General features: G+C 36.9%; 1 protein-coding gene across 4 annotated transcripts in view; it reads left to right on the top strand.

Annotated features, from left to right (window-relative positions):
- The window catches only part of LOC150088613 (SPARC-related modular calcium-binding protein 1-like), a 70,599-nt gene extending 52,083 nt beyond the window's left edge, over nucleotides 1–18,516 (top strand). For 2 of the 4 annotated variants that reach the window (XM_090369591.1, XM_090369588.1), the window contains exons 7-13: nucleotides 1,217–1,264; nucleotides 7,251–7,367; nucleotides 7,497–7,739; nucleotides 13,642–13,732; nucleotides 16,482–16,545; nucleotides 16,762–16,939; nucleotides 17,541–18,515. In XM_090369591.1, coding sequence (XP_090225717.1) covers nucleotides 1,217–1,264; nucleotides 7,251–7,367; nucleotides 7,497–7,739; nucleotides 13,642–13,732; nucleotides 16,482–16,545; nucleotides 16,762–16,939; nucleotides 17,541–17,620 — 821 coding nt within the window. In that variant the 3' untranslated portion in view covers nucleotides 17,621–18,515. Of the gene's footprint in view, nucleotides 1–1,216; nucleotides 1,265–7,250; nucleotides 7,368–7,496; nucleotides 7,740–13,641; nucleotides 13,733–16,481; nucleotides 16,546–16,761; nucleotides 16,940–17,540 lie in introns of all 4 variants that reach the window. The other 2 variants (XM_090369590.1, XM_090369589.1) reach the window with 2 other exon arrangements.
- Nucleotides 18,517–20,691: the final 2,175 nt, after the last annotated feature.

Consider the following 20,691-nt stretch of genomic DNA (forward strand, 5'->3'; position numbering starts at 1 on the left):
TCTTTTCTCTAAATTACGATCATTCAATTTCCCTCCGAAGGGTTAAAACACTGATTCACTTAAAGCGCACAGTTCAATTAAAACTTAATCCATTGCAAATAAAAGGGCAAAAACGGTACACTTTATAATCTATTCTTCATTCTGACACCATATTGGACAATAAGAGTATCTTTAGTAACAGTAGCCTTGTTTTTATAACGTCTTTATAACTCTTCCAACCCAACACATAGGGACTTACATTAAGTCTGTAGGAAAATCAGCATCAGCAAACAGCATTCCAATCTCTCCAATAAATCTGACAGCTTAAAGAAAATTTCAGGACTAAGCTCTAAATTAGGCAGAAGAGGCAGCTCAAGGTCAACACTCACTTGGATGCCTACCCTGTTCTAATGCTACGGAAAAAGGGCAAAGTGAATTAGCCTGAGTCGCCTGTTGCTTTTCCCCTACTGTAGTAGCTCCTTGTGTTTTTCATATTTACTCTTCAACTTAATCGACTTATGCAGATGTACTAGAAGATCTTAACAGTAAAACTTTAAATTCGAATAAATACAAACCACATGAACAAACACAAATACAAGTGAATAGAATCACCAAAAAATAAAGTCACTGAAAAATGGAAGTCAGTAGTGTCAACATAAAAATAAAAATCACTTGAAGCGCTGCTGCTATAATCGAATCACAGCGAAATTTATGGATTCGTTGGTAAAAGAAAAGAAAAGAAATGTCAGTTCACTTTGAGAAACACACCAAGTAAAATGATTGGTAGCGAAGAACCAGCGTTTGTAGCTGAAGACTCGACATGAGATATCTGAAAGCATTACCTATCTGTACACAACTGTTCATTATCGTGTTCGTAGGTAAAGTTAACCGAGAAGATATCTGATGTCTTGTAAATAAACTGCAATATCTCTCCTCTGTTTTCTTTTGTCTATCTTATCCTTTCCTTTAATCTGTATCTTTTCCTATATCTATCTATCTATTACCCACTTACTTCCATCTATCTCTCACTATTTTTCTTATCCCGTTCTTGTCTTTTCTTTTTCTTTTTTTTGTTTCTTTCTTTCTTTCCTTTGCCAGTTTCTTCTCTCAGTTTCCTTTCTTTCTCCCTCCCAGCCGGGACAAAAAGTGCAATACCACTGGACTTTGTGTCCAGACAGAACTAGTCTAACACTTTAACGAACAGTTTCTTTCCGCTTGTTTATGTCTTTAAATTCAGACGAGCAGGTTGATCCAGCAGACGAGGCTATCAGCGACACAAGGGAAGGTGAGTACCTCAAAACTTTGTGTTACCATTTATATATATTAAGTTCTTTTATAGTTATGTCACGTAACCATCAGTTATTATAAAATTATGTTACTGTGATTACATGTCATTCTCAGAGTACTGGTGTCCCCATAATTCATTATCTAATTATGTAACAGTGATTCTGTGTCGCACTCAGGTCGCCACGAAGTCACCACAATTCAATTTATATGATGGCAAACGGACAACAGACTGGAAAAATTCTCCACTACAAACAGGTGGAACTGGACAGACAGCAAAAGAGAATAACGAAAACGAGCCTATCAGCACGAATCTAGTGCTAAATGAGTTCTGCATTCGAATGAGAAATCTAGCGATAAACTAATTATAAATTCATTAAAATTTTGCTTCTCCTCGTTGGCAGATTTATTAATGTGGCGCTCTCACTAACATCCAATAACATTATTTGTAATTTAATCAATAGAAATGGAACGAAACAAGTGTGCCTTTCTGGGATTGTAAAATATCAGAAAATATACTGTGTGGCACTTTATTAGTTACACCTAAATAATAACTAATAGGCCCTTTTGGTTCTCAGAAGAGCATGAATTCACCGTGGCATGGATTCATGCCACGATGTTTTACGGCGTATGAAATGCGTACCATAAGGCTGGTCCATGTTGACTCGACTGCTTCTCACAGTTGTTGAAAATTGAATCGTTGCTGATGCAGGGTATCCATCTGCGAATGTGTTCCCATTGGACACTACAGCCATGAAAGGATGCACCTAGTAAAAAATAATTTCTGGATAACATGTGGCATCCAAATGTTTCTCCGCTTGTATCAGGGGGCTCAATATGCACTACGAAACCCCCTCCCCCACACACACAATATTACACCACCACTACCACCAGTGCCTACACCGTTGACATCTGGTAGGATGGGTCTAGAGACTCATGCTGTTTTCTCTTTATTCCCTCTCTCCCATCAGCGAGAAACAGCAGAAACCGGTAATCATCAGATTAGACAACGTTTCTATAATACTCCACTGTTCAATGCAGATATCCTTGTCTTCAGTAGAAAGACCTCACATCCAGATGTCAGTTTTTGCACGCTCGGTGCTCCATCAATAAATTCTTCTCGTAGATCCTGGTATTTATGACACCTATACAAATGTACCCAGCTTGTTTTTTTTCCCCCACAAGCACACGATGAACGTGCTGAAATACCTAATTCATTTAATTTTCCAAAGAAGGACCTGTATCCTGTAAGCAGGAATGTTGAATAAAGGTTTGGTTAAAACCAACTTGGCATATCCTTCCCAAACTGTTTAATGCCTGGAAGAAAATTTTTGATTATTAAACCCTTGGTACAGTTGTTCCATCTGTCTTGCCACCGGTCAATAAGCAGAGTCCACAATCGTTTCCTCTCCTCATTATAACCATCGTCAACACAAATTTCAATTGATATCCGCTCGTATGGCTGTCTACGCCGCAGACAGAAGCACATTGACTTGAATACTAAAACCAGATCTAGCGGCAGCCGCCCAGTTATCACCTGAAAGGCCTCATTTGACAATCCTACAAGCCATACTCAGTTGTAACAACATTATCCGTTGAATTGAAAATATTTTCCTAACGGTTGCCTTTTGCAACGCACAATCTAGCGAGACATGCGCACCATAGCTCGCAATTGGCAAGAAGATACAGTCATAAAATAGATCCAATGACCTTGCCTTTTATCTCCCACTCCTGCCCAACCATACCAACAAATTTACGAACCTTCTCAGCGATACAAGCTGTTTCTACCCACAGGATTTCCATTGGCCGAATGTTGCTTTGTTATTGGACCAATCTCAATACACCCGAGACACAGCCGTACGTGAAAACTCCATCAGGGTTATGATTTCCGCGATTCTCCTACCGGCGTTCTGCGCCGACTACGTTCAAACGGAACATGTGCACTACGTGTTCCGTTTAATGGTATTTCCACTTCTTGAATTTGTGCTAGAAAAACAAACAGTAAATCAACATTATGACACTGTGAATGTGACATTAATGAGGAACTGTTTCTTTACGAATCTGGAGATTACGATGAATTAGACCACTAAATTATATCTCATCTATTATCGTGCTCTAATTTCATTACACACCGATGAAAGCTCGCTCGGTGGCTTTACCACACCCCTTCACATTATAATATTCTGAATGCTACTTTGTGATAAACGATAATCTGCAGACTTAATGCTAAGACTTCTGTCTTTAAAATGAGGTAAGAGTTAAAAAGTCAGAATCTACTCGTAAATACGGCTAGCGATACATACCAACCTTTTGAAGATTCTGATATATACCATCCTTCAATACCAGTAATATTTAAACACATTTTCTTAGTGGAATTTGTTTTATAATGCTATGGTATTCACTGCAAAGCTGTGTCATCTACGTTTTTCATCAATGGTACTACAACGTGTTTTGTTAGCAATGATGTTTGTTTTTCCTTTCTCTCAGTCTCCCCGTCTGAACTTATTGGGATGCGTGGGCTGTATTAACAGAGTGCAACACTCTCAGAGTGATTATCATTTATTAGGTGGAGGGGGATGAACGCTTGAAAGGCGCTGGATGCAACGGAGCCAGTAGCATTAATGTTACTACGCTAAAAAATAAATTGTTTATTTGGGATGAAATTTATCATCAACTGGAACAGATTGAAGTTTCACTAAATTGATGAGTTAAATGTGTCTACTACGAGTTTCAGTAGCATCAATGATTACCGTAGACAGATAACTGATTAAATAAAATAGTTTTTTTTTGCATCAATTTCGTAAACGAGCATCCTTTCTGACTTCATAGTACCATTGGCCCATATAACGGGTATCGGTATTGGATGGATCGTGTGATCACTGAATATTTGATTAAAAAGTAATTATCATGGTTAAATATGAAAAATAAAAAGAATACAAAACCTGATGGGGTTTATCAGTGTTGTTAAAAAAAACAGCAGGATGGATTTCCAAATTCTCATCTGTATAATGCATGCATCTTTGGGCTAATGAGGAGATCTCCCCTTCCTCCCAGATTTTTCATCTGCCAACAGACAGAACAATTTACAATAAGTCTCAATACAATGTACAGTAATTATCGAAATACATACAATGTTAGTACCATGAAAATTGAGATCCCATAGTTTTAGTTCGCTCTTGGCGTTCTTTATAAGGTCCTAAAACTTTGGTCATAATCCAGTACAAGATGATACCAATTAGATATTTTAAGCACTAATTTATGTGTTCCTATTCTTTAGTTATTGTGATGTATACTGGCGTGCAAAAGATGAGCAACAAAAATGTTCATAGTATGGCTTAGATAAGAGGACACTGTAGATAACAGGACACTGAAATGTCTAGATGTGACGGATTGGCATCTATAATGGGACGATAGGAGTCTTCATAATTGCAGATGCCATATTACAAGAAGGATTGATAAGTCGTGACCTAAGAATGAACGACATTAAAATTTCTACTATTATTCGCTTGATATTACTTGTAAATAAATCGTATCTTATTAGATGAGCTTTCAAAAATTTACCCAAAACAAGGACTCCCCATTCAAAGAGACCTTGTCTGCAACTCTTTTACCTCATAACAAAGGGCGGTCCTCGAAAATACCAATTATTAGTGAAGACAGTAAACCACACGTCTGGATATGGCCGGCTTTAATTGAAGGACCTTACTTACCTTCATTTCAGAGCACGAGTAGGATGCTCTAGAAAGATCTATTGCAGCACAGTCCTTCCCATAGGGATGCTGCTGTCCAGGAGAAAGGATTACTATCTTCCCTAATAATTGTTATCCTCGCGTGGAACGTGTAAATTAATAAACGGAAACCATCCTTCTTATTATTAAAAATGGGTATTTTACTTCACATTTTACTCCTCTTGTTCGTATACTGATTAGTCAATAATACATATTTTTTTGTAAATTTTATATAATTTTTTTGTACCCGACATTCTTTGGAGTTATCCTGAATATCTATTAAACTGAAAGAATATATTTTGACACATTCGGTTTTTGTGCTGTTGCTTAACTTTTGAACTCTAGCGCATTTTATGGAAATATGAAGACTAATCAAAGTTTCACAGCTGAGTATACGATGAAAATCAAATTTTGAGATATCATCAACCACCAAAAACTGCCAGTAAAATGTTCCCTTCCAACCAAAGTCATTCAACGTATCCAAGAAGATTTAAGTCGAAAAAAAAGGGTTTTTGGAAATATAATCAACATCATTCGTTGAACAACGAGTGACGTTGATTATATGTATTTCCAATCCTCGATGACTTTCCAGTCCTAATACTAATGACATTTTGACCTCTATATAGGCACACTAATGTGAGCCATAAGATTTAACGTTCATTTTGAAGAAGCACCAGTTGGGTCAACATTCTCTGTATATTCTTTCTTCAAAGATTCAGTTTCAGTTCTATGTGAGTGAGTTTCTCTCGTGCTTCCTAATGCAGTGTTTAAAAAGCACGCAAGACTAATTGAACAGTGTCGCCATTTCTCACTGCAATTTCTAATCAAGTAGTAATCATTGGAGGTCATAGTAAAGAGTTGAGATAATAAAATGTCTAGAACAAGCCAATCATGCAGAGGACCCCGCCTTCTTTCAATACTATAACGTTTTCTTCGTGTGCATCACTAGTTTGATATGTCTCTCCAAGAACTTCTTCACTGCCCACAAAAAGAAATCAATCCAACATTTGTAATAGGCTGACGCTGCTTTATACAGAAAATTTTAGGTTAGTCGAGTTCTGTATCGTCTGAATGTTTCGGATGGAACATTCAGACGATACAGATGATGCTTTGTTTTGAGCAGCTTGTGCGCAGTCCTTATTAATAACTGACAAGAAACGCTATCTTTATTTGTGAAATTCGTCAAATATGATTAAAACAGTAGTCTACAGGCATATTCTGGACAATTTTCGCTCACACGCTCCACTGACAGTGTCTGTCTCCTTCTATGTACTTCTAAATAACTCATTTGAGGTATACCACTTCATTTTTCCACTAACAGTCACTCTTCTGCTCAAGAATTAATCTTAGAACTCCAAGTCTCAGGTTGAGAACTGCATCAACATCAACCCGAAAAATATGTCCGAATTTGACTCTTCTTAATACCAGTACCTGAAGACCACAATGTGTGTGTGTTTGTGATTGTTATTCTTGCTCCTGTGATGAGAAATTTTCCCGTAGTTTCTATGAGGGAGTTTTTCCAACGTTGTTTGCATTAGCAACTGTAGCCGAGTGGTCAATTGTCGTGATGACATTTGACCACTCACTGGAGAGTGGTCAAATGTCATCACGCTGAATTCAACACGCTGCACGACCAAATCTGCATAACATTAAATATTTGGGAATCATATAACCAGAAAAAGAGTTCGTAAATCCTTTTTGGACAGTGAAATCCAAGCACTGTTTCCATTTATACATTCAAAACTCAGATAAATCAATCTACACCCTTAAAGTAGAGAAATTTTTCTCACATTGAGTGTACTTCAACAAATCAGAGTATTTTTTCCCAGTAAACGCTGTTTCCTTTAACAACGCACAAAGGATCCGTTGCAAAGAAAATTTTTGTAGTCTCGATCATCCAGCTGTAGCTGTCAGCCAAACGATGGATTTTTTGTATTAATCGGGCTTGCTAACAGAGATCAGCTGTTCATCAGATAACTGTCTTAACAGAGGACTCGGAAACCATACAAAATCTAACAAAAAGATCTAACAAAAAAGAACTCGCCAACTGTACTACCGCTAAGGCGTTTCCAAATGCCTAAATATAGTTAAACGAACATTTGCATCTTGTAGTGTACAAACATAATGAACTGATCTAATTTGGCATATTTAAACTAAATGAGTTTAACAGTTTGATAAACTTTTGATTAATGCAATCGAAACATGATATTTAGGTAGCAATTATCAAAATTCTCACAACCTTTTTTCTGTGCCCCCCAGATCGTGTTTCTACAGTGGACAACGCAGCTGTCAAACCGGCCCAGAGGAACAGCCAAATACCTCGCTTAACACACGACAGTGGTAACAACGATCCCACCAGCGAGTCCAAAGAAGAAGGTAAGAAAGTTCTTTAAGTACTAGCTTTGAGATATCCGAAATTTTTCTTAAATATTGATCTTACCGCGCTTGACCGATAACACTTAATCCATCATAGCGTATTCTTCATGAGTTCTTTTCGGTATTTAGATACTCAGGATTGTCTTACGGCGCGCAGAATCGCCATGGAAAACCACCAACAGGATCCAACTGCCGGCATCTTCATTCCTGACTGTACCAACGATGATCTATACGAACGTGCCCAGTGTCACAAATCTACAGAATACTGCTGGTGTGTAAATCCAAAGACAGGAAAGCCTGTTAGGGGTACCGCTACTCACAGAGTTAGACCAGAATGTGATGGGGCCAGAAAAGGAGCCAAATCCTTTAAAGGTAAGCAACTGTTTTTGAGTGCAACTCAATAATAATAAAAACTTATCTGCAAAAGTAGTAGTTAGCCAGCATTTGAGTCAAAAGTATGTCCCTAAACATGCATCTAAAACTTCTAGGATTCAATTCGAAACCATAAATTAAAATCAAGATAAACAGAAAGCCGGAAGTGCGTATCTTTACACAAAACAATATCCGGTAGTACACGAGACTTCGCTGAGCGATAATGACTTCAGCCTCTCTGTAATAAATCACCGGAGGAGTTTGAAAGCTGTCATACCACCTTAACCAACGATCTGACCTTGACAAAGCAGTTTTCTGTTTTTTCCCCTTCTATCAGAAACAATTTTAACTCAAAATACTGAATTTTAACTATTTTATGCTTCAATATTTCGTTTCTTAAGTCCAGCCCATCGAAGACAAAGTGTTGCGCCGACAATTCCGTTGTCTGGCGCCATAGTTGACGGCCGGCGTCATTATATGTGCCCCCGAAATAGCCGTTAAGTCAAAGGTTAAGACGTCGGTTTTCCTGAGTGGCGTGGCAAGATGTAACCGATTAAGTGAAGTTTTAATTTCCAAAAGGCCAACACACCCCGTATATTGACTCACGAATGCTCGCCACTAACTCACGTAATGACAGTGGAAAATGAGGTATTTAATTGTAACACCCGTAGGCTCCGCTAGACGGCATTTTTTTTTTTGAAGTCCGTGGCCACCCGTTTAATTGACCTCAATGTATTCCCAGAAGACACTTAAAACTGAAGCTCTTTCTAAGAGTTTGGTTCTTTTCACGCATATTTTGCTTTTCCGGTGGAACAACGTCAGAATTTGGCTCTTCTGATAAAATGTGCGCAGTTTTGAAGACAAAAATTTCTTAACAATCTGTCATACGAATATTTGGGAACATTTTTTGTTAATAATCTGTCAGATGGAATACCATCATTATTTCGAAATTTAGTTCTATTTATTTACTACAGATACCTTCCTTTCACAATTTACTTAGAATAGTAGTGATTAACCTTGAATTATGACGGATTGGGGCGCTTAATTTAGTTCTTTTTAAAAGAAAATTTTCTGTTCAGCAAATCGTTTCAACAATATCATGATGACACTTCCATCCTATTTCACTTAATTGCGCACACTCAGTTGTGAAGTTTTTAAACTCAGCGATTTCCTTATTCCTTGTTGCGACAATGTCATCTATGTCCATCGATGTCACTATCCCCTCTTTGTGGTTGTAGAAAACAGATGGTAAGTTAGTTTTACTCATTTGAAAACGGGAGCTACAATCACTGGCCAAATAATTAGAAACCTTTTGCAATTTACCTCATATTGCGATGGATTCTTTAAAGAAGACAAGACGAGTATCCAGCGTGAAAATATTGTATCTGAATGGGTCGAGAAATATTCCTAAGTTTCTCAACATCTACTCTGGCCGCCTAATTCTTCAAATCTGAATGCAATTGAGAATTTTTCAGATAAGTTGGAACGGGCATAGTGTTTAGGGTAAGGTGCCACTTGTGGTTTCCCACAAGTTGGAACGCGCAGTTCGGGCTTCGTAGTTCTCTTCCGAGCACAATACAGCAGCTAGCAAATATCCTGATGGAATAATGGTCAAACTGGAGACAAGCGCCCATAGACACTAAGTAGAATTAAATGACTGAATAAAGGTTTCTAATTTTTTTTAGTGAGTTTAGTTGTACATTTAATTCAAGAATTTTAATTCTGATCTTCCGCTGTTCATTAAACACACTTTTGACAGATAGTCTGTTGATCGGGGTTGATCTTAAATCTGGAAATAAGTAGTGATGATGACATCAACGTCTGGACCGTCTATCCTGCTTGTTAAAACCTTTGGAAGCGCATCATATTCGGCAAAAAAAAATGATAAATTTCACTGAGGCACTCCAAATGCGGCTCAAGGAGAATAAAAAAAATTTATCTGCAATCCCTGAATTTTTGCTGGCTACCAAATAATTGAGTATTCAAGAGATACGTTGATTCAACTAAGTTGTCGAGGTTGATCCCCAAATAATGGAGGTGTATAAAGCAAGCAATCGGGACAACGTATCTTTGAACTCAAGCACTGATTTTGGGAATTCCTGAAGCTCATATTGAGCACTACAAAGAGTCGCCAGTGTTTTTGCACTGTGGCTTTAAAGTGAGGAAGGGAAAGTGTCTTCAACCCAGCGAAGCCTAGGTCCTTATGTCACTTAACCTTTTTAATTAATGTTCCGTCGATGGGAGACGTGATGTACGTCTGCTTCTTTTTGGAAAATATCATCTCGGCGATTTTTATCTCTTCACTTCCAGTCCCACTAACCGCAAGAAATCTGTCAAATGCTTGACCTGCAGAGCTGTCCCTCTAATGGAAGATCTTGTCCGATTTGGGTCATCGGATTAAAAAAAGAGTTTGAGGTCATCTGCGTACAAGTGCAGATTTCAAGTGTTGCTGATCTGAAGTGTTTCGTACAAGAAGAAAATTCAATGACATGAAGGAGTGAGAGGTAAACCTTTTTTTCCCTTCTTTTCATCCCCTATTTTCTCTACCTTTTTTTTTGTACTTGAAGCTGAGTTGGGTCTTAAGTTTCTCGACACATGCTTGTTCTGATTTATACGGCTTTGTGGTCTAGTCTGAGTATTACTCTGTGATTGTCTATTTTATGCATTTTACTTTACGAGTTTTTACCAGTATCATTACCCTCACGATAGCACAGAGGTATAATCACTGTCCTCTCTGTATGGGCCTTTTTCACAACATAACCGATTAAGTAAGTGTCAGGCAAGGATAGTTAAGTATTTTACTCCCAGAAACTCGGATTTTTCATCCAACACATGCAAATCGACTACAGAATACACATAAACACCAGTGGGTTTATTATTTTAAACCTATTTTTTATTTTACTGATTTTATTTAATTTTAACATTGTAAATCTGCGTATTTATATTATCGAATTACGAGTTTTGTTTATTTGTATTTTAATTTACTTTGTGCGATATTTTTATAAATCAAATTTACTAATCAATTCCATGCCATTTTGGATTCAAGAATTACCGATATGTCTGGTATAACCGATAAGCAAGGGTGTTTCATAATATAAAATGTATGGAACCTTTTCTGATAAAGTAGTCTAGCAAGACATACTCCGATTTTAGTTATAACTACCACCTTGGAAAACAGGAAGGGTATGCACCGAATAAATATGCTTTTAGTAACTCTCAATTAAAATTTTAAAACAACGAGCGAAATTCTCTAAAAAGAAACACCTTTTATTAAAAAAAAGGATAATCTGTAACCAATTGCTAAACAGTAATACTTCAAAATAATTCTTTCAAGAACTGTTTTTGCAAAAATATTAAGGAAATATCTTTTTCAAGTATAATAACGATATTTGGAAGAACGTCCAACTTTTAGACTGAACTATACATCCATCCATCCATCCATCCAAATTTTCCTGAAGTGTTTTATTCAAGACATCAGGAATAATTTTACAAAACTGTGAGCTATTTCCAACTTTCCATCTTAAACGTGTTATCACTGGTGCATAGTGGTTATAATCGCCGTCTTCCCTGCACCTTCTGGAAAAGGCATGGGGTCGAATCTTGTCAATGAGTTCAACCTTTATGGGCTTTCTTCACTCCATTGCTCAGTTATTTGGCCTCAGTCCAGGACAGGAAGTTTTTTTCGGAAACTCAGGTTTTTCGTCCAGCAAAACAGGCAAACCGATCAGAGGACCCATACAATTTACTGACATGATTCCACGGGTAGATAGGTTGTTATTGGGTAACCTTAATATGATATGTAAACTTGTATAGTTTTATGTATGGCGGTGTTGAAACGTTAGTTCAACTCCGCCCAGGTACTTTATGTTGACACAGACCTCTGTAAAACGGGCAGTAGTGTGTGTGTGTGTGTGTGTGTGTGTGTGTGTGTGTGTGTGTGTGTGTGTGTGTGTGTGTGTGTGTGTGTGTGTGTGTGTGTGTGTGTGTGTGTGTGTGTGTGTGTGTGTGTGTGTAATATTATGTTTGTGTCGCCTAGTTGTTTCTGGCCACTTTGTAACCAGGAAGGCAATTGCATGGAAAGCGTGTCCATTGTCCCTCTACCCAACGTGGAAGTGGGTCACAACTAAATTCTTTGTGGGGCATGAATAATGTCCCTAACCACCAGGAGATGGGTTAATATAAACTTTGTCTGCCCTAAAAGGACGGAACCCCCGCTCACAGCAAATTCCGTACCCACAGCTGCCCTAACTGAGTACCTAGGTTATCCAGGATAGAAGTGGGAAGGCCTACAGGATTTACCACGGTATGGTAAATCCTGTACATTTCAAGAAGCATTATACGTTGAAGTGATAATAGTTTTTCCTGGATTTTAACTTTGGTGACTCTATGAAACCGGACTGCACAAGCTTATATGACAGGTATGTTTTTCTTTTTATGGCAACAACTGGAAGATATGCCTCTTGAAAATCGACAGAGAATGCAGTTTATGCGCTACAGTTCCCGCGCCCAAATTTTCCGTGATGTTTATCACTTTTTATGGATTATAATAACCGGTGGTTGTTCAGAAGAGCATTTTACAATGGCCATCACGATCACCTGACCTCACACTCTTAGAATACTTTGTGTGGGTAATATGAAATACATGGTTTATTCTTCGCTTATTACCAAACAACATGAACCGAGACATTTGCATTTTGGAAACTTTAAGAACAGTCCTGAAACGATAAGCCATGCCAGAGAATCATGTATTCTTTGTGCCTGCTTTGAGCAATATGGAGGTCACTTTGAATAGCTGCTTTAGATGTTAGGTTAGATAGTGTAGAACACATCATATGATTACGTAGCATTTAAACAAGATGTATCGTACCCCACAAAGAATATGCAAGCTCACATCATCTAGGCTTCCGGTGAGGCGATTTTCTCCTGTCGATCCTTATCTATCAAAATGTCTTGTAGACTAGTTTCATTTTTTATTCCCCTCCCCTGTAAAAGATGCTTCCCTGGAAACGGTCATCACTCTCAACTCCATCTGGGTGTCTAGTTTTTTCTGCAAATTTTCCTTTATGGAGCATATTTTGCTCTCTGTCTTATACCATTAAGTGTTAGATTGAGCTGAAATAATTATTTAATCTGGATATTTCTATAACAGGGAATGAGTAGGTTTCAACCGACGAAATTGCCCCTTGCGAGTAGCCCAGTGGTTATGAACACTGACCTTCCCCAAGACCAAGTTTCGAATCCCATAAAAATGGAAAGAATTGCATCGGGCGGGGGCCATGATAATTACCCCCAAACTCGTGTTTTTCACCAGCAAAGTAGACAAACTGACAACATAGTAAATGCAACTGACAGATACATTCACCAACGCCTCGTAGCCTCAGTTTCCTTGGCATAAAAACAAACAAATTAGGTAGTGTCTTAAAAGTAAGGAAAACGTTACGAGAAGTACGATATTTGCATAAAATCTACCCACTGTACTTGATATATTCAAAAAGCTCAGCTGAAGTGTCTTAAAAACCTTACGTGTCCATTACGTGTCTTAAAAACCTTACGTTTCAAATTGATCACTAACAGCTAGTCAAAAATCATTGGCGTTTAAGATTTTGAGATAGTATTTGATGGTTCCATTTGAAGTCCACTTGTTCTTGATACAGATGCGCCATTTCCAGCATAGGCGCATCACAAATAGTATTAGATGTAAGTTATTTTTACGAATACCAAGTGGTCTGTTCCATGAGAATGTAGGAATTATGACTTGAATATGCAGAAGGGATTATTCAAAACAGAACATTATTATTAACTGGTATTAGAAAAAAGTGATAATCGACAGAAAATTTAAATTATAAACTTAAAAATATACAGCTAAACCTGAGTTAAATTCTAAACAATATTTTCCTTTCAGGGTGCTCCCTTCAGAAGAAACAAGAGTTCCTGGATGAATTAGCGAAAACGTTTGTGGAACAAATGGAAGAAAGCAAAAATATATCATTCGGGTAATTTCTAATTCTTTTTTATAAATTATGCATAATTTTTCGTGCTAAAAATGCTCTAGAATCCCATAAATTAATCTCGGGGGATTTACTGATCTATGAAAAGTAGTTTAGATGCAGTAAATTTATTGTATCCACAATAGAGATTTATTGTACAAGATTTGTATTATTCAGATATTGATTATTAAGAAAAATTTTACAACTGACCATCAGAGCAACACACACCGTCTGAATGATTCTTTGCATCATACAAGAAGGCTTATTTTTTTTAAAAATAAGATAAAATTATTGGCTTTCTTTCATTTTTTGGTACCGATGGTTGTTATGGTCTAAGATGCTGAATCCCCGTTCTGTTTCTTCTTGTCATATTTATTTTGTCAAGAACTTGGAGAAGGAATCCTCATTAGAAGTTAATGCCCAGACATGCCTGACTGATATTTTCCTTTTGTGCCAATCAGACAATCGCAAGCCATTTAGTTTTGCTATGATATGTGGATTCCTAGATCTCACATTCAGGTCCTAAAATTCACACTTTTCTTTTTCACAAATTATAGGATCGTAATTTACAATGGTTATAGAGCCAAACCAGTACGCTAAAGATACTATCTCTTCATCTACAGGCAATCTCCGAGATCAGAAGATTAAGCCTGGTATACCTTCATCGATATCACTGATAAATACACAAAACAACAATGGGCCCAGTACCGAACCCTGGGGGACTCCGCTAATAACATTAGTCCACCTAGAGTACTGTCCATTTATTACCACTCTCCGTCGTCTCCCACTCAACCATCCCTTTATCCGTTGCAGTAACTTGCCCTTAATGCCATACCACTCCAATTTGTACAGCAGTCTTCCACAACAACAGTATCAAATGCTTTCCTGAAATCCAACTACTGTATATGATATCAAAATTATCTTTTGTATCCAGATACTTTGTGACCACATCGTAGTATCCAATGAAATTGGTCAGACAACACTTCCACTTTACAAACCCGTGCTGTGTCTGAACTATTACTGCTGCCTTGTCTAGGTGTTCCTGTATCACTTCCTTAACCAGTGACTCCATTATTTTACCCCGGAACAGAAGTTAAACTAACAGGTCTATAATTATTTGTGTCACCCTTTGAACCCCTTTGTGAATTGGAGATACATCTGCACATATGCAGTCCGTGGGGACTTCCCCTGAGTCCAAGGATGCTCTCATAATTATGGCTAAGGGTTTGCTTACTTCCCTTGCTGCCTCCTTCATTATACTGGATAGATACCTCTGCCCCAGTTGCCTTTTTATGTTTAACTTCAACAATTTCTCCTCCACTTTCACCCCGGTGCCGGTCTTCGCCCGATGCTAGCTAACTTGAACGGTGTAAAACAAGCTCATAAAAATTCTTTCCTTTTTGCATAATATATTTCCCGTCTCCCTGCCAATAGTCACCGACAATAACTAGTTCCTTTGGGACCAGAGCATTCTTCTGCCTTGGAGATTGCCGCTGTGTTCCCTGATGCACAGGATTGAGCTCTGGCGTTGAGTTGGGCAGCTGAGGGCTTGATGGGCCCTTCATATTAATTTCTTCGAATGCAGTTACCTTACACTTCAAACTCTCATAGACGCCCATTTGAAAGCTGAGTTGGCGCCTAATTTCTTCACAGTCTCTGCACATAACACACAAAGACATCCTCCTTGGCTAGATCATGTCCTGTTCTAGACAGGTCTGCAAACATTTCACATTTCGTGCATTGTTTTAGACTGTGATGCGTTGGAGAATCTCCCTCCCCTTTCGGTTCTCCCGCGAACCACAGCACTGTGGCTATTCTGTCAACGCTGCTTTACTGCTCTAGTCTGAGTCACGATTCGTTAAGTATAATTTAATTAACAATGAACTTTAATAAGATTAATAAATTTTACTGATTAATTGATAATACTGTAGTAATCTAACAGATTTCTAATACAGTGCTACGTTTTTCGCTAACCTTACGCTATTCCGTATCGTATAACAATGGCGGCAAGTTACGAACGTAAAATGTACGGACACTTAAGTATTAACTTTCAAAATCGCTATCTAATTTCAAAAATAAACCACAGAGCTTGGTTAGAACTATAAAGCTACTTATAGAAAGTAATTTAGTATAACAATTAAGTAATTAAAATGACTAAATATAAATGAAAACTTGGCGTTCGCCGGCACTGCAAAAATCTTAGTCAACTTGGTAACAACCTCGTACCCAAACCCAAATTGCGTCTGTTATCCCTCATAATTGTAATTATGTAATTATGTTACGATAAGTTCAATCAATTTATAAATCCTTAGACATATTTTAATACAAGATACACTGACTGGATAACCAATTATTCAAATGTGGACATTTATGCGGTTTGAATCCAAAATTTGAATCAATGTCTTTTGAGCAGTACTTTCGAAATAATTTTGTTTCTGTCACTGCCTTTTAAAAAGTTCTGAGGAGTTGAAATACATTAACCTTAGTATCTGTCTTCAGAATAAGTTTTTTTCAAAATGATCATCGAGAGCTAGTCAATGTCTTTTAAGAGTTTTAGATAGTATTTGAAGGTTCAATTTTGAGCCTTTCAAACACCATTCTACTGTATCTACAAACAGCCGAAAAAAACGTGATAAATCAGTGAATGTACATTAAACAAAGGGTGAAAGTTCAAACTGGGCAAATGAGGTATTCATATATGTACTGTTAACTTATCTACTATCGAAAGATTCTAACCGTGTTTTTTATTAAACAGTTCTCCAACTCAAGAGCAAGCTGCAAGGTGGAAGTTTGCTTTAATGGATTCAAATAGCAACCAGGTAAGGTTGTTATGCGTATATTTTAGGTGTCTTTTTAATCGTTAAGAATAATGTATCCAGCCTTGCTATGTGTTAATGATTTTTAATTTTTCATCTACAATGGCGTCCACATAATTTTTGTCAAAATATTAACTTTAAACAAACCGCCCGAACTTCTTTTGTCACATGACGATAAATACTAAGTTAAGTGTCTCATTCCGATATGCATTTCTTTAGGCATTGGACAAACGAGAATGGAAAGGATTCCGAAGAGACTGGAGGCTATTTCACCAAGGAAATAAACACAGAAAGCGCTTACGGAAGTGTTGGAGAAATCTTCCCCGGTATTGCGACGAAAATAATAATCAGAAAATCACAATGGACGAATGGTTATCCTGTACAGGAATCACAAGGGGTAAGTGGAACGTAAGAAATGTATCAGAGAATTCAACCAATATAACAAAATCATGCTACTCTTTTCATCAAACAGCTATTCCCTTAGTATTCTGAACAAAATGATCAGCTGGAAACGGCCATTTTAATGTGGATCATGGGGTACCCTAATTATTACCATTAAGTAGAATTTGTTCGGTACCACAAGTGAGAACAAAACTTAAACTCCAGAACAGACTGATATTGGAAACTCCACTGATAGTCTATTCTGGAGTACACTGTTCTTTCCCATAAGCGTTTTATCAAATAAATTGTTTTAATCACTTTAATTACTTTTAATGGTATCGAGATGCTGTATTTTTATCTGTTACTATAGACGGTAAAAGGTTTAACAATTCTGCTGAATTTTTTTTGGGGACCATGAGGTTTAAATCTCCTATTTAAATTTGATTTAGTACGAAAGCTAAAAGGAGTAGCTTCAAGCTTCCTCTAGTGATAAGTTTTGCAGTTAAAGAATATAACTAAAGAGATGTTTGCGTAGAATATATTGTGCTTTTGAAATATATTACTTTTACAAAGACTCTCCTAAAAATTAAGTTTATACATCTTTTCATTTCTTTTAGAATCCAGAGGAAATTATTTGCCACTTCAACATAAAAGGCGAGGTCCCAATCCCTTTAGTACTATATTGAAAAGTGATTGATTGACTTTTGCAATAAAGCAAATAACAACCTGGTTCTTGTTCCATTTGGAACATAAGTGACACTGTTTTTCCACAAAAGATGGACTTTATCACAATATGCCTTTAATTCACTGTTCTACAAGTCGACTAAAAGTCGAAAAAGCCGATGCCCTTCCTTCCATGTTTCAAAGAAGAACATCTGTGCCATAAAGTTGTGGAGACCACTACAAGGCATCCTTCCACATCCAATCAACTATGCTAGTCTGTTGTGCATAGGCACTGGTTTCATTTTCATTTAAGCATCGGCATTACCCACCGTGGAAAAGCAACGAAAAAACATTTCGAGGGACATGGCATACCCTTAAAAACATCGATGCATTACTTCAAATTCGGGATTATTTTACCGATAGTTCAAGACATTTCCAAATTATGGATTAGTCAGTGGGACACTTGACGTGGTATTTTGTCAGTAAGACAAACCTTAACAGTATTTTAAAAGGCATTATGTTGTTTCCTAATTTGTCATATGTTTATTCTGCCTTCATGTGAAACCGTTAACTTCTCAAAGGTCAAAGGATTTATACAAAGGCAACACAACGAAGTTCCTTATCGTTTACCATAACACAACTGTAGTGTGGTGTGTCAATATACGTTGTACTTTGTAAATAGTTCTTTCTAAATCTAAAATTCCATTTTTGTAGTAGAATTTCATGCGTAAGGCCATAAAATCTGTAAATTATCGCGTTCAAATAAAACTGCTATACTTGAAGGATTAATTATCTCTTGTGCGAACATTTCTGTGTATTTGAATACTTTAATAAGTTCTCTCATCCGAAGTAAATGTGATTCTTTTACTAGACTTGTAATGTTGCATATATATCTTTGTGACTGTTTAAGTTATTAAGCACTTTACTTACCTGCATACCGGAAAATGTACAGAAAAATAATCGACAAAAAAAGAATCATTTATTGTTAGTCTCTCTTGTGTTTGTATTTGGTCGAATTAAAGCAGAATAATTTTCATAAACAGAAAGTTTGCTAATGTAAACTGTCTAAGATTATTTTTTAACACACACGAACAAGAAATACTCCCAGAAAAATTATTTTCAATATTCTTTCGCTTATTCCAGGATAAAATACGAATTATACATTTAAATGTATAATTCGTATTTCAGCAACTAAAGCCTTGAAGAGTCAATATATTGTATGTGTAAATTGCATATATTTTTCGGCCAATTTGCCTTTCTGCTGGAAGAAAAACCTTAAGGGTGGGAGGGGGGCAACGATGGTACTACGTTGTGAAAAGAATCCAAAGAATCCTGGCGTCATTGAACGGATTCGAACTCATGGCATCTCCACTCAATGTAGAAGGACAATGATTAGACCTACTATGTTACTCGAGAAGATATACGTTCCAGGAAGACACTGTGGTAACCGCGATATGCAGGCCATCCTATCAATAATCTTGAAACATATTCCTTCGTTTTCACTTGTATTATGCGATACTAACGTTGAACTCTGTTCTTGCGATCACTGCTACCTCCACCTTCTCGGGTGGCGGTAGCAGCAGCATATCCAGGTCTTAACTACCTTTACAAAAAACCGTTCGTCCGCCAACAGTGTGAATCCTAAGAGATGATGGAATTACATCCACCAGCAGCAACTCGTCAAAGTGTTCGGAATTGTTACTATTTAAAATTGCAGAACCATGAAAAACTCTTAGGATTCATGCTCTTATTAACTTCTTTTCCAATAAAGAATTCTTGAACAAGCTTTTAATTTTGTGGATACTTGAAATCCACAAGCAAAAAAATTGCCCTTCATTTGACTTTTTTCCTGTGTTCTGTTCCCTGTAAGTTATTTTTCTACGATCTTTAAGATACTTCTGAACAAGACTGTATTTCTACAAAAAAAGTCCTTGTTACATTAAAAGGGACACCTCTTCATGTTCTTTGACATCACCCAAATATTTTCCCGATTAGGATTTCTTCCGTGTACCCCAAATTGAGAATATAAAAGATTACTTCTTTGTAGCAAATAAGATGAGGAAACGAAGAGCAAAAAGCCATGCACAAACTTTTGGTGTGACCTATTCATCTGTAATTGGACCGTGTACCACTTGTTCATCAGCTGTTCCGGTTTTGTCCATTCTAAATCTAAGTAAAAAAAGAAAAACAAATCAATTTTAAGAGGTTATAAATATGATATATCCGAAGTAAGGAGATCAAACCACAAATTAAATAAATACAATCCTAAATATTTCAGATAAAAATTCAAACAGTATTTTGATTCAGCACGACTACTATTGAGAGTTTAACAAGAAAGTAATCATAGTGGGAATTCAAACAACAATAAGGTTGAGAGTTGAATCCCCCACAGAATGACATTAAGAAGACCGCTGGTGTGTCCTTTAAAATGTTGAGGAATATCCTGCACTTTATTCTCAATTTACTTCAAATTCGATTGATGAGATTAATTTCATTATTTTCAAAATTATGACTCCACTTGTGATTAAAAAAGTAATTTCAAGTTTTGTAAAAGTACATTGGACTTCAGACTCTTCTGAATTTTGTATCGATATTCGAATTGAGAATAAACGATAGTTTGAGTGAAAGAACCATAGTAGGTGAAAGAAAAAAAAAAAAAACTGTACTCTAAGAGCTGTCCTCCTCTGGTGTATGTGTTTTCGGGCAGTACAATACACCGATTTTTGTGTACATATTAAACAAAAATAAACTATCATATTTTGCAGCTTACTAACAAAAAATTCACTCACCGTGCGACGTCTTTTAGGAAGAGGTTCCAGCATGTAATCAGAACTAAAAGGACCATTATAAATCTAAATGTCAAGTACCCAACCAAAACTTCAATTTTAATTGAAAAAACCAATTTTCTATACATCAACAACGATACAAAGTGTGAGACTTTTTGTTGGAAAGGGACATTAACAACTTTGTGTAAATCAGTGTATACGTTGTAGCTGTACATATTTTAAAGATTTTTAAAAGATAATGCATTAAAGATATAAAATCGTTGATTTTCCTATTAAACGATTATTTCCTGAACAGATTGCTGCCTACATGAGTGTGGAT

Source organism: Mastigoproctus giganteus, chromosome 3 (genome assembly GCF_048544385.1).
Source record: "Mastigoproctus giganteus isolate SK-2022 chromosome 3, ASM4854438v1, whole genome shotgun sequence".
NCBI classification, from domain to species: Eukaryota; Metazoa; Arthropoda; class Arachnida; order Uropygi; family Thelyphonidae; genus Mastigoproctus; species Mastigoproctus giganteus.